General features: G+C 39.7%; 1 protein-coding gene and 1 long non-coding RNA gene across 2 annotated transcripts in view; one reads left to right on the forward strand and one right to left on the reverse strand.

Moving 5' to 3' along the window:
- Positions 1–18,792, reverse strand: part of DYTN (dystrotelin) — a 49,910-nt gene that overhangs the window by 14,397 nt on the left and 16,721 nt on the right. Inside the window, exons 8-9 of the mRNA XM_047722308.1 lie at positions 15,784–15,895; positions 13,958–14,103 (exon numbers count right to left, since the gene is read on the reverse strand). Of these exons, the coding sequence (XP_047578264.1) occupies positions 13,958–14,103; positions 15,784–15,895 (258 nt within the window). The remainder of the gene's footprint in view (positions 1–13,957; positions 14,104–15,783; positions 15,896–18,792) is intronic.
- On the forward strand, positions 1,405–14,559 carry LOC125095805 (uncharacterized). The gene is made up of 4 exons (XR_007125954.1): positions 1,405–1,474; positions 3,179–3,237; positions 12,442–12,487; positions 13,831–14,559. It is a non-coding gene; the product is annotated as an uncharacterized LOC125095805 (long non-coding RNA).

Genomic DNA, 18,792 nt, shown 5'->3' on the forward strand with positions numbered 1-18,792 from the left:
CTCCGTGGCCCCTTGGCGTGACCTGGGCCTATTTGCCTCTTCATTCAAATGCTCAAACAGCTTCCAATGCCTCACATAGTCTTTGAATCAGTGAACTTTATATTATTAATATCAATGTTATCATGTAGCATGGGTCGTTCTGCAGTTGAGAAGCATTTCAGGTTAGCAATAGGTCCTGTGCTTTAGGTTGTCATTCTCAATTGACACATGTGAGGCTGTTTCCAATTTTTCAAAGAATAGGCAATGTTGCAGTGAACCGAGCTGTGAACTTGCTTCCTTGAGCATATATGTGTGGGCAGCATTCTCAGCTTTTAAGATTAATAGATACCAGACGTTTGCCCACATTGGGCACGCACATGACACATGCCCCTGCACGGATATTTGAAAATGCATAAATACACCACAAACAAATGCAAAGATCTACCCCAAACAGATTACCTCTGGGGAAGTAGGAACCCGCCCTGGGTTGGGAATTAGCGTTGAAAATAACTTTGTCATTATCTGAAATATCTTAACTTTTTATAAGGCAAACAGATTGAGGTCCTATTTGTATAATAAAAAATTTTCTGGGCGCCTGGGTGGCTCAGTGGGTTAAGCCGCTGCCTTTGGCTCAGGTCATGATCTCGGGGTCCTGGGATCGAGTCCCACATCGGGCTCTCTGCTCAGCAGGGAGCCTGCTTCTCCCCCCCCCCTCTCTCTCTGCCTGCCTCTCCGCCTACTTGTGATCTCTCTCTGTCAAATAAATAAATAAAAAATCTTTAAAAATTTTTTTTCTTTTTCTTTCTTTCTTTCGTTCTTTCTGTATAAATAAAAATATTCTTCCTTCTTTCTTTCTAGATTTTATTTATTTATTTGACAGAGAGAGAGCAAAAGCGGAGGGAGAGGCAGACGGTGAGGGAGAAGCCGACTGGTCCCTGAGCAAAGAGCCCAATGCAGGGCTCAATCCCAGGACTCTGGGATCATGAACTGAGCCCAAGGCTGATGCTGGACCAACGGAGCCACCCAGGCGCCCCTAAATTTTTTTTTTTAATCAAAGGAAGAAATGTACTGCATGAATAAATATGAAGGACGTGAGATAGAATGAAACGAGAGTGAAGTAAAGGAGAGGAATCCAAACACAGAACTTCTGTTAAATTTCCTCCTTTGGAAAGAAGAAACGTTAGTTTAAAAAAGGTGGGGGGGGGGTCTGCATTGTGAAAATGGCTCTTCCCCTTATTCAAAGCAGGAGCTAGAGGAGCTTTTCAGGGCGACTCCGCAGGTGGAAGCCGGCCGCTCTGCCGGGCGCCCAGGAGGGGGCGTGCGAGGTCCGCGGCGCGGCCGGCAGGGGCTCCTCTCTGGCCGCGGAGGGTTAACGCGCGCAGCGGCCGCAGGCGGCGCAGGGGGGAGGAGGAAGTGCGCGGGTGGCCGCAGGGCCCAGCCTCGCCTCGGCTTCCCCCCTGCACGACTGCGGCGTGGAAACTTTAGTTTTTCTTGGGTGAGTGAAAAGCATTACAGATACGATTTTGAAGATCTTCCCTAGGGTCAGACTATACTGATTGCACTGATTGGAGGGAACGCCTACCGGTGCGGTCGCAGAGGGCCGGGCAAAGAAACAAGTGACTGAAAACGTGATAAAGTGTTTGCAGACCTTAGAACACACACACACACGCACGCACGCACGCACGCACGCACACACACACACACACACACACACACCCTCCCCCCCCCCGAAATGTCATCTCTAATTCCTGTCACACACACACACACACACACACACACACACACACACCCGAAATGTCATCTCTAATTCCTGTCTCTCACACACACACACACAACCCACATGTCATCTCTAATTCCTGTGATGGAAAAATTTCATTGGAATTTTTTTTGTTAAGTTTGTTCTTTCCCTTACGTCTTCTCTTCCAAATTTCCTGACAGTTTCCTTATTTGTGGACGTACTGGTTTTCCTCCCCCGTCCCCCCACTTTTGAAAAGCATCACATTGTGTGATAGCGAGTTGCCATAAGACCCCTACGGGGAGAAGGAATCTTTATCTGTAAGTTATATGGGCACGTTTGGGGGCAGAGACTTCGAATCGATGGACACTGGTGTAATGTAAAGACATCAGAGCCGAGGGCAGCTTACCTGTAGGAGGTAGACTTAGCCACAGTCCCCTCAAAGCTGAGCTTGGTCCGCTAAGTGGACAATCCAGGTGACTGGCTGCAAAGGGGACTTGTACTGTGGGAGTGAGAACTGACCACTTGGGAGAGCAACAGGTAAGAGAAAGTTCATGTTGCTCAGTTACATGTAGATGAGGGTCGGTTTTATGTCTTCTTAAGGGTGTTAATATTGAGTCTTCTAAAACATGCCCAGACAACAATACAAATTATATTTAATTGTGTGGACCACCATAGCCATTAATTCATGGTTTTTAGCTGAAGCACTTTTTTACAATGAACTTCATACTTGCCAGCATCAGATTAACCTTATACATCCTACTCTTCATGAAAAACTATGCAATTGATTATGTGAAATAGGCCAAAGACCGACCAGGAGTTATGTATTTTGAAAATATAGGTTTTCCTAATAGATAACTGATTTGATCCTTCTGATACAAATGTGATTTTATTCTTTTGGTGTAAAAGTTGAGCATATTTGAGTTGAATTAGAGTAGAAATGTGAAGATTTGAAAAATAAAATTTAAATAATTTTAAAGTTTAAAGTAAGTAAGTTTAAAGTTTAAAGTAAGTTTAAAATACTTTAATTTGAAAATCTTCTGGAAGTAAGTAATTTTCTCAAGGAGATTAAATTATCAAAGTTAACTGAACAAAGCATTAACAGACGATCACTTTTGAAGAAAGAGAAAAAATTATCTAAATATTATAAAGGCTCCAGTGTCCTAGGGTTTTACTCTTAAATTCTGTCAATTTTTTTAAAAGGTTTTATTTATTTATTTGACGCAGAGAGACAGCAAGAGAGTGAATACAAGCAGGGAGAGTGGGAGAGGGAGAAGCAGGCTTCCCACTGAACAGGGCACATATGTGGGGCTTGATCCCAGGATCCTGGGATGATGACCTGAGCCCAAGGCAGACACTTAAAGACTGAGCCACCCATGTGCCCCAAATTCTATCAATTGTTAAGATACAAATAGTTCTGGGGCTCCTGGGTGGCTCAGATGGTTGTGCAACTCTTCATTTCAGCTCCGGTCATGATTTCGGGGTCATGGGATCGAGCCCCACATTGGACTCTGCATTCACTGGTGAGTCGGCTCGTGGATTCCCTCTCTCTCTCTCTCTCTCTCTCTGCCCCTCCCCTTGCTTGCACTGTCTCTTTCAAATAAATAAACAAATCTTTTTTAAAAATAAAATAATTCTTATCTTAGATAAATTGCTTCAGACACAAGAGAAGATGAAAAAGGAGTAGCTGCTGAAAATGCGCAAAACTAACAAAGACAGTGTTGAGTGACAGAAAGAGAATATTTTGACTCATAAATGTTGCGATTCTAAATGAGAAATAAGCAAAGCAAATTTAAGTCATATTTAAAAAGGATCCACTGTGAACAAATATAGGTGTTGGTTTCAGCAATGCCAGGAACGTTTACTCTCAGGGACTACTGGTGCAATGCTCCCAACAGGAAAAAGCATGAGATCATTTCAAATGAGGCTAAAAAGGAGACTTAAAAGAAAAAAAATTCAAAATCACTTCTGATTGCCTATTTCCACAAAAACAAGACAAAACAAAAAACAAAAAAAGTAAAATAGAAAAAGGACTTCCAAGATTATGCTGAGTGAAATAAGTCAAGCAGAGAGAGTCAATTATCATATGGTTTCACTTATTTGTGGAGCATAACAAATAGCATGGAGGACAAGGGGAGATGGAGAGAAGGGAGTTGAGGGAAATTGGAAGGGGAGGTGAACCATGAGAGACTATGGACTCTGAAAAACGATCTGAGAATTTTGAAGGGGTGGGGGGTGGGAGGTTGGGGGCACCAGGTGGTGGTATTGTAGAGGGCACGGATTGCATGGAGCACTGGGTGTGGTGCAAAAATAATGAATACTGTTATGCTGAAAAAATAAAAAATTAAAAAAAAAAAAAAGAAAAAGGACTTCCATAAAATTAAAAAGAGTTTCAACCCAACAATGAACACCATCCTATTCAATGGAGAAGCATAAGAGAAGTGCCCTCATTAAATCTCCTCCCATTTAAAGTAAAAGAAGCTGCTCCGTCATCTCTTGCATTATCCAGTATTGTTCTGGAAGATCTGGATTCTCTCGGGAATGAAGACATGCAGTAGACATGAGAGGTTTAAATATTGAAGAGAAAGAGACCAAAATCTCCCCCCACACACACACACACACTGCATGATTGTTTAGTTAGAAGCAAGAGAGTCAAACTAGACCAGTATTTGAAATTAAGAGAGTTCAGAAAGGTTTCTCTTTATAAGAAAACCATTCAAAAATCCATAACTTTCCAGTATACCATCATCAATAATTAAGAAAAAGGTACTTTTTCCTTATTCAAAATAAGGGAAAGGTCTTTATTCAAAATAAGAATAAGCGTAAAAGAGCCAGGTCCCCTCAGTGAGAAACATAGACTGAGAAGTAAACCACATACAGCCATTACTGACAGATGTTTGCACCTCAAAATACAGGTTTAATGCAAATCCAACCAAAATACTAGTAAGATTAACCTGGCATCTTAGAAATGATTTTAAAGTCCTTCTAGAAGAATAATTGTTTGATAATAGCTAACAATTAAAGAAATCAAAATAACAATGATGTCAGCAAGACACCAGAAGAGGGAGCCCTAGACTCTCCTATCCATCATCTCACTCCAGCCGCACTGATTAAACATCACCTCAGTTCTTGTTTCTGCCTGGGGAACTGAGGGAAGGACTAGGCCGTATGTCCAAGCCCTGATTTTACTGGGGGTTGCCTGAAGAATGGGCTATTTCAGCAAAAAAGTAGGAGTAGGGGAATATCCTCACCTTCTAACGTGCCATCCATAATAAAAGCCAGGTAGATTTAAACCTTAAATGTCCAAAAAAATCAAGCCACATTAATACCACCCCCATCCCCCCCCCCCCAAAATCAATCCATGTTACAGCAATACAGCTGAAGTCTCATTTGATATTTTTAATGCAGAAAAATTTTCCAAGCATAAAATTGTGTGAGAAGTCAGAAAAGGTTAATAATGTTTTCATAGGAATTAAAAATGTCTATATATAGCAAGTCACATTATAAATTAGACTAAAAGGAAACAACCATAAAGAAAGGTTTCCCATAGCTAGAGTTTTAAAAGCTCAAATACATTAATAAAACAAGCTGATGCATTGATAAAACTGGGCAGAGGACAGGGACAGATGAGCAAATACAATTGCCTTCTAAGTAAAGAAGTGGACATTAAGGCAAATAAAATATATTCTGCTCATAAAAGTAACAAAGTTCAAAATTTGATGATAGTAACAAGTTACAAGTAAGAGTAACAAGGATCAAGAGGAATAGTTATTTGAATTCACTGGGTGCACAGTTTGGTATATCCTTTCTAAACAATAATTTTTCAGTAAGTATTAAGAGTCTAAAAATATTCCCACTTCTCATCCTAGTTGTCCCACTTAAAGAAATAAACCCTACCAAACTATCTGGGAAATCATGTACAAAGAATAATGTACAAGGATTTCAATAGTATAATTTCAAGTTTTAGCAAAAATTGGAAGTAATTCAAATATCCAACAAAAGAAGAGGGATTAAATAATGTTGCATCCGTTTAAATGAAACCTGCAAAACAATGTGTCAGAAGATTTGTAATGGCAATGAGAAATGCTCAAAAACACTGATACGGAAATGTATCAGTAATACACTCTGCAGTATGATGTAAATTATATCAGAAGTATTTGCAGGGAAAGAAGTACACCAAAATATTAACATATTAACATTAAAATATTATTAGTAAAGAGTACACTTGTCATATGGGCACTGAGTAATGTATAGAATTGTTGAATCACTATATTGTGATTCAACACCTGAAACTAATATAACTCTGTATTTTAACTATACTGGAATTAAAAGAAAAATCTTTTTTTTTTTTTAAGATTTTATTTATTTATTTGACAGAGAGAGATCACAAGTAGACGGAGAGGCAGGCAGAGAGAGAGAGAGAGGGAAGCAGGCTTCTTGCTGAGCAGAGAGCCCGATGTGGGACTCGATCCCAGGACCCTGAGATCATGACCTGAGCCGAAGGCAGCGGCCTAACCCACTGAGCCACCCAGGCGCCCTAAAAGAAAAATCTTAATAAAATATTGAAATAGTGGTTATATCATGGTTTGTAATTATAATTTTGTTCTTTGTTGGCTTTTCCAAATTTTCTGTAATAAATATGTAACCCCTTATGATTGGAGATAAAAAATTATTTTAAACAATATTTTCTTTGATCACGTTAACATCTTGAAAATATTCCACACACCACACTGAATCTCACGGCATCCTTCAAAGTGGTCCAGATTGTTTGTGCATTGGTTCCTTTCCCTTTTGGACTCACCTGAGGATGTGGGTTGCTGTTGTCAGTTTGCTGAGCCCGAAATATCGTTGGAGATACTTGTCTGGGAGCCTCTGTGGCTACAGTTTCCGCTGGTCTAGTCCAACTTCCATGTATTGGTACTTCAGAGCTACTGTACGGAATTGAGATCCTGCTATAAAGCGGAGGTTTATAAGACATTGTAATGATAATTATCAGGCATGACATTGAGGAAAGCCTTTTTAGAAAATGTTAAATCAGATATTAACTTTGATATTCAAAATAGCATTAAAGTAGCATGACTTTTTTTTTCCCCCCCTGTGCCTTTTCCCATCCAACTACTTAGGTGATAGACAGCAATCGGCCAATAATGGAAATGGGGATTCTATTTACTGCCCTCCTTCTTGATGATCTAGGAATAAGAATGCAAAGAAATTAAGGAATGACTGCCTAAAATCCCCAAGGTCATCCTGTTCAGGTCAGATACTAGGGGTTCTGAGCACAGATGTGTGCATAATTATTGTGTCATATTGGAAAGAACATAGAATAGAGCGGTCAGTTTAAGGTCAGGCATATTCCATTTTATGTAATTCCACTTAGTTTCATTCCTTTATTCAAAAATGATTTTATTTTTTATTTATTTATTTTTAAAATATTTTATTTATTTATTTGACAGAGAGAGAGAGAGAGAGAGAGAGAGATCACAAGCAGGCAGGCAGAGAGAGAGGCAGAAGCAGGCTCCCTGTGGAGCAGAGAGCCTGATGCGGGGGTCGATCCCAGGACCATGGGATCATGACCTGAGCCTAAGGCAGAGGCTTAACCCACTGAGCCACCCAGGTGCCCCCAAAAATGATTTTAAAGCATCTCACCATCTTGAGTTATTGCAGATAAAAGATGGAAAACAAAAGCAGAGAACTCCTCGCTCACAGAGATTTCATATTTAATGAACAGAAGAACATACGATTGTTATTGACAAGATGCGATTTTATTTCTACAGAACATGATGGGCTCACAGGGAGAGAAGTGATTATTGTGTGGTACACTTAATTATGCAGTTAAGCAGTGGGGCATTTGGGGATAACCCTGGACTTCTTTGTCACATATCTTTGAGTGACACATTCTCTTTCTACCCTGTGTGAGATCATTTTGATTCCTTTGGGTTGTTCCATACCGTTTTCTGTACTCATACAAACATCAAATACATATACTGAATTTGTTTTTGGAACAAAAATGACATTTCATGCACACTGTTCTGCCACTTACTCTTTTTGTTAATGGAGGATGATGAATGCTCTCTACTGTCATAGATAGGTGCTTAAATTTGTTCATTTAAGTGGATTCATTGTATTCTGTCGTCTGCCTGTATCATGGGTGTTCCACCATTTTTCTACCGGTAGACTCTTAGGCTCTTTCTGGTTTATGGCTCCACTCCTCCAGTGCTGTCATGTGTGTCCTTATTTACTATTTAGTGGTACTTTCATTCCTATAGGATCATCCCCTTCAGCATTCAAACATGCTGTTACTTTTCCCATCATAACAAAACATTCTCTTCCTGTCAGGTACCCTACCACCTACACTATCTCTTTGTTCCCTCTACTGTAACAAATCCTGGAAAGAATTGTATTCGGTATCTTCAATTCTTCACCTCCCATTCTCTCTTAAACCATCTCTAGTCTGTTTTTTTTTCCTACTACCACCGTCCTACCCTGCTCTTTTTGAGGTCATCAATGATTCCTTCATTGCAAAGTCCAAAGGCCAATTCTTACTTGCCCTAGCACAGCATTTGATGGAGTAGACCACGCCCTCCTCCTTAAAACACTTTATTTACCTGCCTTCCATGATTCCTCATTTTCTTGGTTTTCTCCCGGATCTTTCATCTTTCTTGTCTCCCCTAATGGCTCATCTTCTGCTCTCCAAGTTTGTAGTGTGGACTGTTGTAGGGCTCAATCCTCTATCCTCCTTTTTCCTATCTATACTCTCCTTGGTGATCTCATACAATCTCACAGCTTGAAGAGCCATCATGCCAACAACTCCCAGATTTGTACCTCTGGGAGACTTTCCTCCAAATTCCAGCCATGAATGGGGAATGGCCTATTCAACATTTCCATGTGATGATGAGATATCTCAATCTTAACATATCCCAAACTGAACTTCTGATCGTTCCTCCCAAACCTGCTCTACCTACAGTCTCGCCATTTCAGATCACAGCTGTTTTCTCCTTCTACTTAACTATGGAATGCTATACTATACAATAGATTAGAGTAGATACAAGATACAAGAATTGACCCATAGATCTGAGGATGAGAATATAAGTTATCTTAATTGATCCAAGTATATAAGGAAATCTGATATGTGATAAAGTTGGCATTTTAATTAACTGGGGAAAAGTTAGCATAATTGGCTATGCATCTGAACGAAAGCAAAGCCAGACCCTTGCTGAAATAAATTCCAAATGGATTGAAATTCAAACTTAACATTAAAAACTGAAACACTAGAAGAACGTTTAGAAAGTTACGTGACCTTGCTTCTACTCTTGCCTCCACCCTGCCTTCCCTCTAGACTATTCTCAGCATCTCCTCTTTCTTGCACTCTGCCACACTGGCTTCCTTCCTTGCTGTTCTTTGGACCTGCCAAGCACACTCCCAGATGGATAGCCGATTATGCTTTTTTTTTTTTTTTTTTTTTTTTTTTTGGTGAATGAAAACACCACATTTATCATATGTTGGGTTCCCATTTAGGCTTATATCAATCATTAAATTTTGAATTCTTGTCCTCAGATCTATATGTCTATTCCATTTTTTTTTAGAGAGAGAGAGAGAGAGAGAGAGAGAGCAAGCAGGGAGGGGCAGAGAAAGAGGAAGAGAGAGAATATCAAGCAGGATCCATGCTCAGCCCAGAGCCAGACAGAGGGCTCGATCCCATGACCCCAAGATCATGAACTGAACTGTAATCAAAAGTCATATGCTTAACCAATTGAGCCACTCAAGTGCCCCCCATTCTTTTTTTATATAATACTATTTGGTCTTAGTTGTCTATAGTAAATTTTAATATCTGTTGAAGAACATCCCTTCCCACTAGTCTTCAATTTCATAATTTTAAATATCCTTGTTTAATTTATTATTCCAAAAATGTCTTCAAAATAATTTTTTCCTATTTAAAAAACATGGTGATTCTATTTGGAAATGCACTTGGTTTAAAAACAATTGATTCTCATTACTGATGGCCATTATACTCTACACAGTCACTGTTAACTATGAATTAGGGAAAATTGACCCATTGCTTCCAGGGGAAATAAAAGGTTAGGTTCTTGCTAGTCTCTGGTCAGATTACTTTTGTCATCCAAGCAACATATAACTTTGTTTTATGCGTGTCTTGTATATGGATACCTTATTTAATACATACTGTCAATTCATTCACACAGAACTTATGGTCAACAGCACTATAACTCATGCTTGAAAGGAGGTTATGTAACATACATATTTTCTTCTTAAGGTGCTTCATAACCTTCCTGTGCTTAGGAAGAGCAGACAACATTTCCGCACGGTGTTTGGGGGCAATTTGCAATAGTGAAATCACCATTAAAAAGCACGAAAATGAGAAAAGGATGTGTTTGTGGTATGAGAGCTGAAACTAGAAGACAGAATGATTCTCAGTTCGACCTCAGGGATACATCAACAGTTCAAATTTTTTGCCACTCTGTGCCTGTCTGCAGATGACCAGGGAAACATCACAAGTATTGATTTCAGGGTTATACATAAATTTTCATGAGTAAGTGCATTCATAAATACAGAATCTGTGAATAATGAGAACCAACTGTATTAATTTTTGGAGCATGTACAATTCTTATACCAGAGTCTTCTCTTCCAGGAATTTGGTATGTTTCTCCTTTCATTCAGGTCTTATTTGCTGTATTCTGAAATATTATAGTTTTTTTTAAAATGTGGTTTTTGTATCCTTTTTGCTAAGCTTTTTTTTTTCCAAGTTTCTCTTTAAAATAATTTTTACAGGTACTGTAAAGGGGATTTTAATAAAATTTCTAGCTGACGACTACTATCATAATGAAGACCTACTAATCTGTGTGTATGCATTTTATTTCCCACCACTCAAAGCCTATTTATTCTAGTTATTTTTACTAGAGCTACCTGAGCTTTCTTGGGAACTTAAAATCATATTAGCTGCAAATGAAAGTAATTTTGTCTGTTTCACTGTTTTAATTTTCTTTTTTATTATATTTGCAAGAACTTCCAAAACTATTTAATAACAGTGTTGATATTTTGGCACCTAACTTTCAGTTATGTTTTTTGCAAGTGAAAGTGTTCTCAGTGTAAACTATTATATGTAAAGTAAGTGAAACCACATGGAAAGGAGGCTTATTACCTTGCAGAATATTTGCTAAATCAATGAATGAATTTAGTATCATCACTTGGCAAAATCACAAATCTCTTAGAAGATGGTCAGTACTAATGTGTCAACTTAATAGACATTAAGGATGTGTTTTGCCTCTTACCACATTGTTAAATAATAATGTCCAGAATTTCTGAACTCATTAATATCTAGGTGAAGCTGAAAATTATTACGTAAGAGTTTTACTTTGGGGAACACTGTTGTACTCAGGTGGACAGAGTAGAACACACTGACATTCTAAAACCCTTTAGCTTTGCATAGCAATTGAATTTCCTTTCCTCCTCTTATCTCTACTGATGCTACTCTGGGAGTAGGACAGGTTATCTCTACTATCAGGTGAAGACACTGAGTCATAAAAACCTGAAGCCACTTCCCTGAGGACAAAGCTCAATCGAATTTCACTACCTTCTCCCAACATTTTGTAATCACTCTTGTGACACTTTCCCATGCTCCATTCTAAAAGAGTTCGTGACCTACCTTATTACCCCCATCAGTCCCTTCATCACACATCCCTCATTGTATTATTCAGCCCATTGATCCATCATTCAGTAAACATTTATTGAGCATTTGTCAAATTTAGACATTAGTTATAGATTCCGGAAATATATCTGGAAACAATGAAAATTTCTCCAGCCCTGCCCCTGAGCTTACATTATACCAAACAAACAAAAAATAAAAGTAAAATATATAGGGTGTAAGGTACTGATGAAATGCTCTGAGGAAAAATAAAGCAAGGGAGAAGGACTGTGAGTGCCAGAGGGGGACAGGGGCTGAAATGTTAAGTAGTCGTGAATGGACTTATGGATGAGATGGCATTTGAACAAAGACCTCTACCGGTCTTTATTATTATTATTATTATTACTATTATTTTTGAGAGAGAGAGAGAGCGAGTGCATGTGCATGTGTGCAAAGGGGGGGAGGCGGCAAAAAGAGGAGAGACAGAATCTTAAGCAATCCCCATGCCCAGTCTGGAGCCTAACTCAGGGCTCTGTCCTATGACCCTGAGATCATGACCTGAGCCAAAACCACGTGTCGGAAGCTTAAACAACTGAGCCTCCCAGGTGTTCCCCCTCTAGGTCTTTAGGAGTGATGCTCAAACCATGCAGGTTGGTGGGCTTGGGATACTTCCTTAAGGTAAAGGTTTAAGTCATCAGAGGGGCAGATCTGGCTTAGTCTTGTGGGGAGGGGGAAGGAATGAGGACTGGAGCACAGACAATGTGGGGCTGGGGAGATGAAACTGGAGAGGTTTGGGCGGGGGGAGTATGCAGAACTTTTCTAAGCCATTATGACTTCTAGTTTTTAGCTTAAAACAATGGGAGGAGAATGGAGGGATTTGAGGCTAGGAGTTTGGGGGAGGTGGGCACATGAGGGATGCCATCATATTTTTACTTTCAAAACATCGGTCTGGCTTCAGTGGCCAAAAGAAATCAAATTAAGAGTCTGGATCTTTGTGTTCTAAGTATGAGAATGTAGGAATTTAGACAAGATCTCAAGTATTCAATAAATCCAGATGACTAATCGACACATTGTATTGTTCCTTTGCTAGGGAAAGATGAAACCTGCCTTGAAGAAGACAGATGAATTGGTGCCTGGTATCTTTGTTCTTATTTTTAAATTCCTTGTACTATATTGAAGATACACATCAAATGATAAATTCTCTAACTTTGAAGATATATTGATAACAACCTGCTAAGTAAATGTGATATAGGTATAATAAATGGCATCTAATTGTAATGTCAACATATACTTTTTCCTTTAAAGAGCTATAAAAACTTGTTTAGATTGGAAAGTGACAAAAGGACCCTAAAAATAAGGTCTGGGATTGAGACAGAAATAGGCTGGTGGGTGTCTGAGAAGAGATTAGGAATTACAAAAGGAATTAGTAAATGAATAATGAATACCATTCTGATTTAAATCTATCTGTTCTACTCTCACTAGATAAAATGGTAGTGAATTAATATTTCTGGGTTTTTTTTTTCCTCCCAAAAGTTTGATGATCATAAGCCCACAGAAACATTATCTTTTTGCTTTATTTTCTACAATTTTTAATTTTGAAGAAGTGGTTACTTCCAAAATTAACATCACAAAGACTTTTGTAAAAAAAAAAAAAAGATTTAATTTTAAGTAATCTCTGCACCCAATGTGGGGCTTGACCTCACAATGCACAAGATCAAGAGTTGTATGCTCTACCTACGGAGCCAGCCAAGTGGCCTTATCACAAAGACTTTTTAAAGTCATCTTTAGGCTGGTAATCTTTTGGTAAGTGATGGGTGACCTCATATACTGGTGGTGTTGGGTAGGGCACAATTTGGTGTTCTGAATTTTGAGAGTTAACAGAGTTAACTTTTGATCCACTGATTTTACTGGAGTAAATTTATCTTAATAAAATATTAAAACTATAGGAAGATGCATGAATAGGGATGTTGACTACAGAATTTCAGGGGGCAAATTCTTAAAAATAACCAACATGTTCAATGATATAAGGGATTCCTTGTATGTTATGATCCTTCCTTATAAGGATGAGAGTGAGGTGATTAAAAATAATATTTTGGAAACTAATGACATGGGAAATACTGTCCATACGGAAAAGAAAAGAAGAATGTAATACTGTATCTACTGCATAATTCCTGTTTTGGTAATACTAACACGTGACTAGCATTCGTCTGTGAGTGATAAGATTCTGAGTGTCTTTCCTTTCCCTTTTTAATAAAAATTAAGTATTCATTCTAAGTTAGCCTTTCAAAAGCAAACGAATAGAAACTAAAGATATTAAAAAAAAAAACAAAAACTAAACAACCCAGAGATATAAAGCAGTCATTCAAATACTTTAATGTTAAGCGTCTTCTGTGTTTGATGCTTTAGTTGGAATAATTCTAAAAGATGGGATGGGCCATTTAGAAGTATTTTTTGCCTCTTGTTCTGTTTGAAAATTAAGGATCATTTCTGGAAGGGAAGTGCATCTTTAGCCCTCAGCCAGCCCAGCCTCCTGCCTTCTTTCTGACCAGCATTAGGAAACCAGGCCAGGCTGCCGCTCTGCAGGACTGTCACTCACAGACACTCACCTGGCTTGTGCGTTATTAGCCAGCTTCCCTGGAGTCGCCTGGTCCAGCAGCCACCACCTTCTCGAAGTTTCTTTTCTCCTGCGTCCTCGGAGCAGGTTGCTTCTGAGGGTCCTGACCAGGCATTTTGTATTCTCCTTTGCCGACATCTGCCGGAATGGCCACCAGTAAAAAGGAAAGTCCTATCAGAGTACCCAGGTCTTTTTTCCTCATTTGGGCAAACTGGCCACCACGAAAATTTTTGGAATTACTCCATTCACTTTTATGTCCTCAGAAAAATCATCTTCCTTCTGTACTACCTGAATGTCTTGCCACCATCTCTGCTTGTCCAGAGTGTAAGTTTCCAAATTAAATACCACTCGCTTACAATTAACCCCTCTTCCTGAAATCGATCCAGGAACGTGGAATTCTAAAGCAAGAAGGGGTACGGAGCAGGGCTAAATCAAGGGCTGCCAACAGTTGGGGTGTGGATTCTCTTCAGAACTGGATGATCGCTGGTGGATTTATCTCCAGAAAAATGCCATACATTTAATTCTGTATAAAATTTCAGTGGATTCACAGACCCTCTGAGGTCCACCCATCAACCCCACATTAAGAACCTTTGCCAAGGGGTGCCTGGGTGGCTCAGTGAGTTAAAACCTCTGCCTTCCGTTGAGGTCATGATCCCAGGATCCTGGGATCGAGCCCTGCATCGGGCTCTCTGCTCAGCGGGGAGCCTGCTCCCTCCTCTCTCTCTCTGCCTGCCTCTCTGCCTACTTGTGATCTCTGTCTGTCAAATAAATAAATAAAATCTTAAAAAAAAAAAGAACCTTTGCCAAAAGAACAAAGGAATGAGGTATCTTATTAAAAATTTTTAGCCCTTGAAATCTGACGTGTAATAACAAAATGACCACACGGTGTCAGTCTAACATCGATAAGTCCTATTCCTTCCCTGAGTTTTAGGAAAAGGGAGCTGATGGGCCAAGGAACCTGAGCATCTGGGTTATCCAAGTTCAGCAAAACAATGCCCACTGGGAATTTTTTAATACGCTCCAAGCACTTGACTTTAGTGGACCATTCATGTTAAAGAGAAGGAGGGAAATCTGTCCTTGGTAGGGATAGCTAACCAACACCCTTCACTACTGCCCTGTTTGAGGGTGACACCTCTGTACAGAGAAACTGAGTAATAGGAACTTAGTGAAGAGAAGAAAGTGTTCTTTCCGGGAAAATGAAAATGCTCTTTGCTTAAACTTGACTATCCTATTTCTCTTTTTTCTTCAAAAGGTCTGAATTCTCTTGCTGAGTATTTAGAATTTTCTTAAAGAACATTTAAAAGGCAACTATGAAGTCTTAGTTTTCTATTCTTTCCATCCAAAGGTAGATTGTAATTTTTCCCTTTCATTTTTCCTAAAGAAAAAATACTGGAATTTCGGGAAGAGACATGTGAAAAGAGAAAAGTTTCCCCAAAAGATAGTAGTAATCGGAAACCTGATTTTCTCATTTTTACCAAACCAAGCCTTTTCTTTGAACCCATACTCACTTCCAGTGTTTCTCCCCTTTTATTCCTCAGATATTTTCTGCCATATATTGTGGGACCAGTCCCATGAGATTGAACTCTGTTTGGCCTTTTCATGTCCCCAAAGGTTCTATTAAAATCTATGATGTAGAGAAAGCATATGGATATTGAGAGGTATTTTCAGTGGAGTTTGTTACTTCCTTGTTACTTCCTTAAATATTATCGTGAATGAAAGGAACAAAATCTGTGGTTTATCCAGGGAAAGTTCTTTAGTTGCTGCAGCTGGCCCTGACTGGATTCATAAATCATTGGTGTGCAGTGGGTTAGAGGTTACCTGGACGCAGACCTCCATCACAGGATGGACCTTCTGGGGAGATCCTCTGTGAAGCCCAGCAAAGAAGCACGCTTGGCAGAGGTCAAAGTTGAGACACTTCAGACAGCGGTATCTGCCAATAACAGTGGAAGTGCGGATAATGTCACAACCAGCCCGTGAGCAGATCAGGTGTACAATGAGCACCCCAAAACATACAGGAGACATCTACGCTATCAAGGAAGTGCAAAACTTCTCCCAAACTTTGTAGAGATGTTAAATGACTCTAACATGTTTATTTACTCAAAGAATTAATCTTTTGGTGGTACTTTTTATAATATGGCATTATATTAACATAGTTTCACCCAACAGACTACAGTCTAGAAGTCTGATTCATGCCCCCGTGAATATACCAAGCACGTTGCCTACGCAAGGTACTGTGTGCCACAAACCTTGGGATAGACCCCTAAGTCCGGGGCCACCTTTTCTATGGCTGCACAACGCATTCATATATTTTGAATTTAGTTGCCCACTTAAAAAATAAAATAAACCAGGGGCGCCTGGGTGGCTCAGTTGGTTAAGCAGCTGCCTTCGGCTCAGGTCATGATCCCAGCGTCCTGGGATCGAGTCCCGCATCGGGCTCCTTGCTTGGCGGGGAGCCTGCTTCTCCCTCTGCCTCTGCCTGCCATTCTGTCTGCCTGTGCTCGCTCTCTCTCCCTCTCTCTCTGACAAATTAAAAAAAAAAAATCTTAAAAAAATAAAATAAAATAAACCAGGAGATTTTTCAGTATATTCTGACCTTTGACTCCTTTTGAAAATTGTCAACATCTGATAACACTGGACCTGCATTCCTGCATGGTACTGGGGAAGATAAAATTGTGGACAAAGAATCTGAAATAAAATTTGCGATTTTCTAGAAGTCTGTCTGTAGGAAAGAAACGGGGTGGAGGAGGGCTAGTTCTTCTAGCCACTGTGTAGGGGAGAGAGTCGGGGAGAGACCCCTGCATCCAAGTTTCCTAACACATCAACACTGAAGTCCTTCCCATACACACGGTGGCATCCTTAAGTCTCCGGTGGTAACAGGGGAGGAGAGTATCTTGAGACACGGTGGGAAGGAGGGGTGTCTCATAACACTCAGGGAAAATAGGGTGATACCACATCTCTGTGCTCTTCAAATTTCATGTCTTGCTGCAGAAAGAGGTTAGGGAAGCTTGCAGTACTAACTAGCAAAGTTAAGCAATATGTGATTATGCACCACGTATGGGGCATTGGAAGGCAAATGCGATAGGAGGGAGAGAGGCAGAGACACCTGAGGGTGGGTGAGAAGTTTTCATGGAGGAAGTGCGCCTTTGGGCTGGGGACCAATGAGGATGAAATCACAAAGAGAAGGAAGAGTGAGGGAAGGGGGCTGGAGCCACGAAGGAGAGTTTGGAGCACCTCACATCTATCAGACCTGAATTTCAGACATTTGGATTATTCTAAAGAACAGAGGAATCAAAACTTGGAATGCCCCTGAGGCTGGATGGCAGAGCAAGAGAATGTAAGGTCTGTGAGATCAACCATCAGCTGCCCTTGTTCATTGCTGTACCCCAATACCTAGTTCCACGGTAAGATATTAATAATATCTTACACTATTAATAAATAGTGTCCGGTGGCTAGAATAGTAGGTAATGTTTTGGAACACTTGCTAAAGGGCAGGCAGTATACATGTGTTGACACACGGGTCATCACCATGAAAGCTCTTTAAGGGAAGGTGTTCTTATGATTATCGTTTTTCCAGATGAAGAAACTGAATCAATTAGATTTTAAGCAACTGACACCAAGTTACACAACTTCTTGGTCAGCGGTAGAAGTAGGCTTTGAGCCCAGGGATACCACCCGAATGGAGAAATAGCTATTTTAGCAACTAGCATAGACCACCAGTGCCAGAGGCTTGAGGCAGATGCACACACCACCATTACTAGTGACCACGAAGTGGAAACTTCAGCTCAGCTGTTCAGAGGATACTTAGTTAACACTGCAGATTTTTAAATGACCATTAGTTGAATGAAGTTAATTGAATGACTTAGTTTATGCACAAGGAAAATGGGACTAGTAAACTCTGCCTTCTTGGCTTTGCAAAGTTTTACAAAGCTTTGAAAATTACTCAACATGCATAATTGGGAAGACAATTGCTGTTTGCAAGAAATGTATAATACAATGTTTTAAATAAGGATTATTTATAAGTACTGATTGCATTATCCAGCATTACCGTATGGCTGCCCTTGACTTGTCTGGGACAATACACTGACCCTAACCTTGCATTAATTCCTTTATGCTCAGAAACTACCTACAGGTATATAAGAAAAGGTGTAGTATGAATAATGAGATTGGTCTGTTGATGACTTTACCACGAAAAATCAAATCGTTTTTTTTTTCCCCCAATCTCATCTCAACTTACATGGTTATTATAGAGCATAAATGTGATGTGTCCTGCTAAAATATAACACTGGCTTAGCACCAGTCTCTGGTCTTTGCACTTTTTCTTATTTTAGAAGGTTAAGCCTTTGCCTTCTTCCTGTTACCTCCAGGTCTGCAAACACTTCTGCTCTAAAATGACTTTATTAATCTCACTAAAACGTAAAGCCTTGAGGTTATTGCTGGAGTTTGGGAGAGCCAAAAAACAAGTTTAAGGTTAGGACTGTCATAAATTCAAATAATTTCTAATAGACGCAGAAGGTTACAGCTAAAAGAAGCCTAGCACTCCAATGGGCCCAGCCCTCCTTATTTTACTTATAAAGAAACTGAGGTCCAGAGAGGTTAATGGCCTTGTGCAGGTCATCCAGGTGTCTGCATGTATGAGAACTTTACATTGCCTTGGATGTCTAGGATGAAGGATGGTTTGCACAGAGGCATTTCCAAGAAGAAGTGAATTTCATTCTCAGTAGAAAAGGAGGTAACCTGAACTTAAAAGATGGTACTTCTTGCCCTCTGCCTTGGCATGACCTGTGTCATTCAAGCTCTTTGAGACTCCTTTATAAAATAGGAGCAATG

Source organism: Lutra lutra, chromosome 3 (assembly GCF_902655055.1).
Source record: "Lutra lutra chromosome 3, mLutLut1.2, whole genome shotgun sequence".
NCBI lineage: Eukaryota > Metazoa > Chordata > Mammalia > Carnivora > Mustelidae > Lutra > Lutra lutra.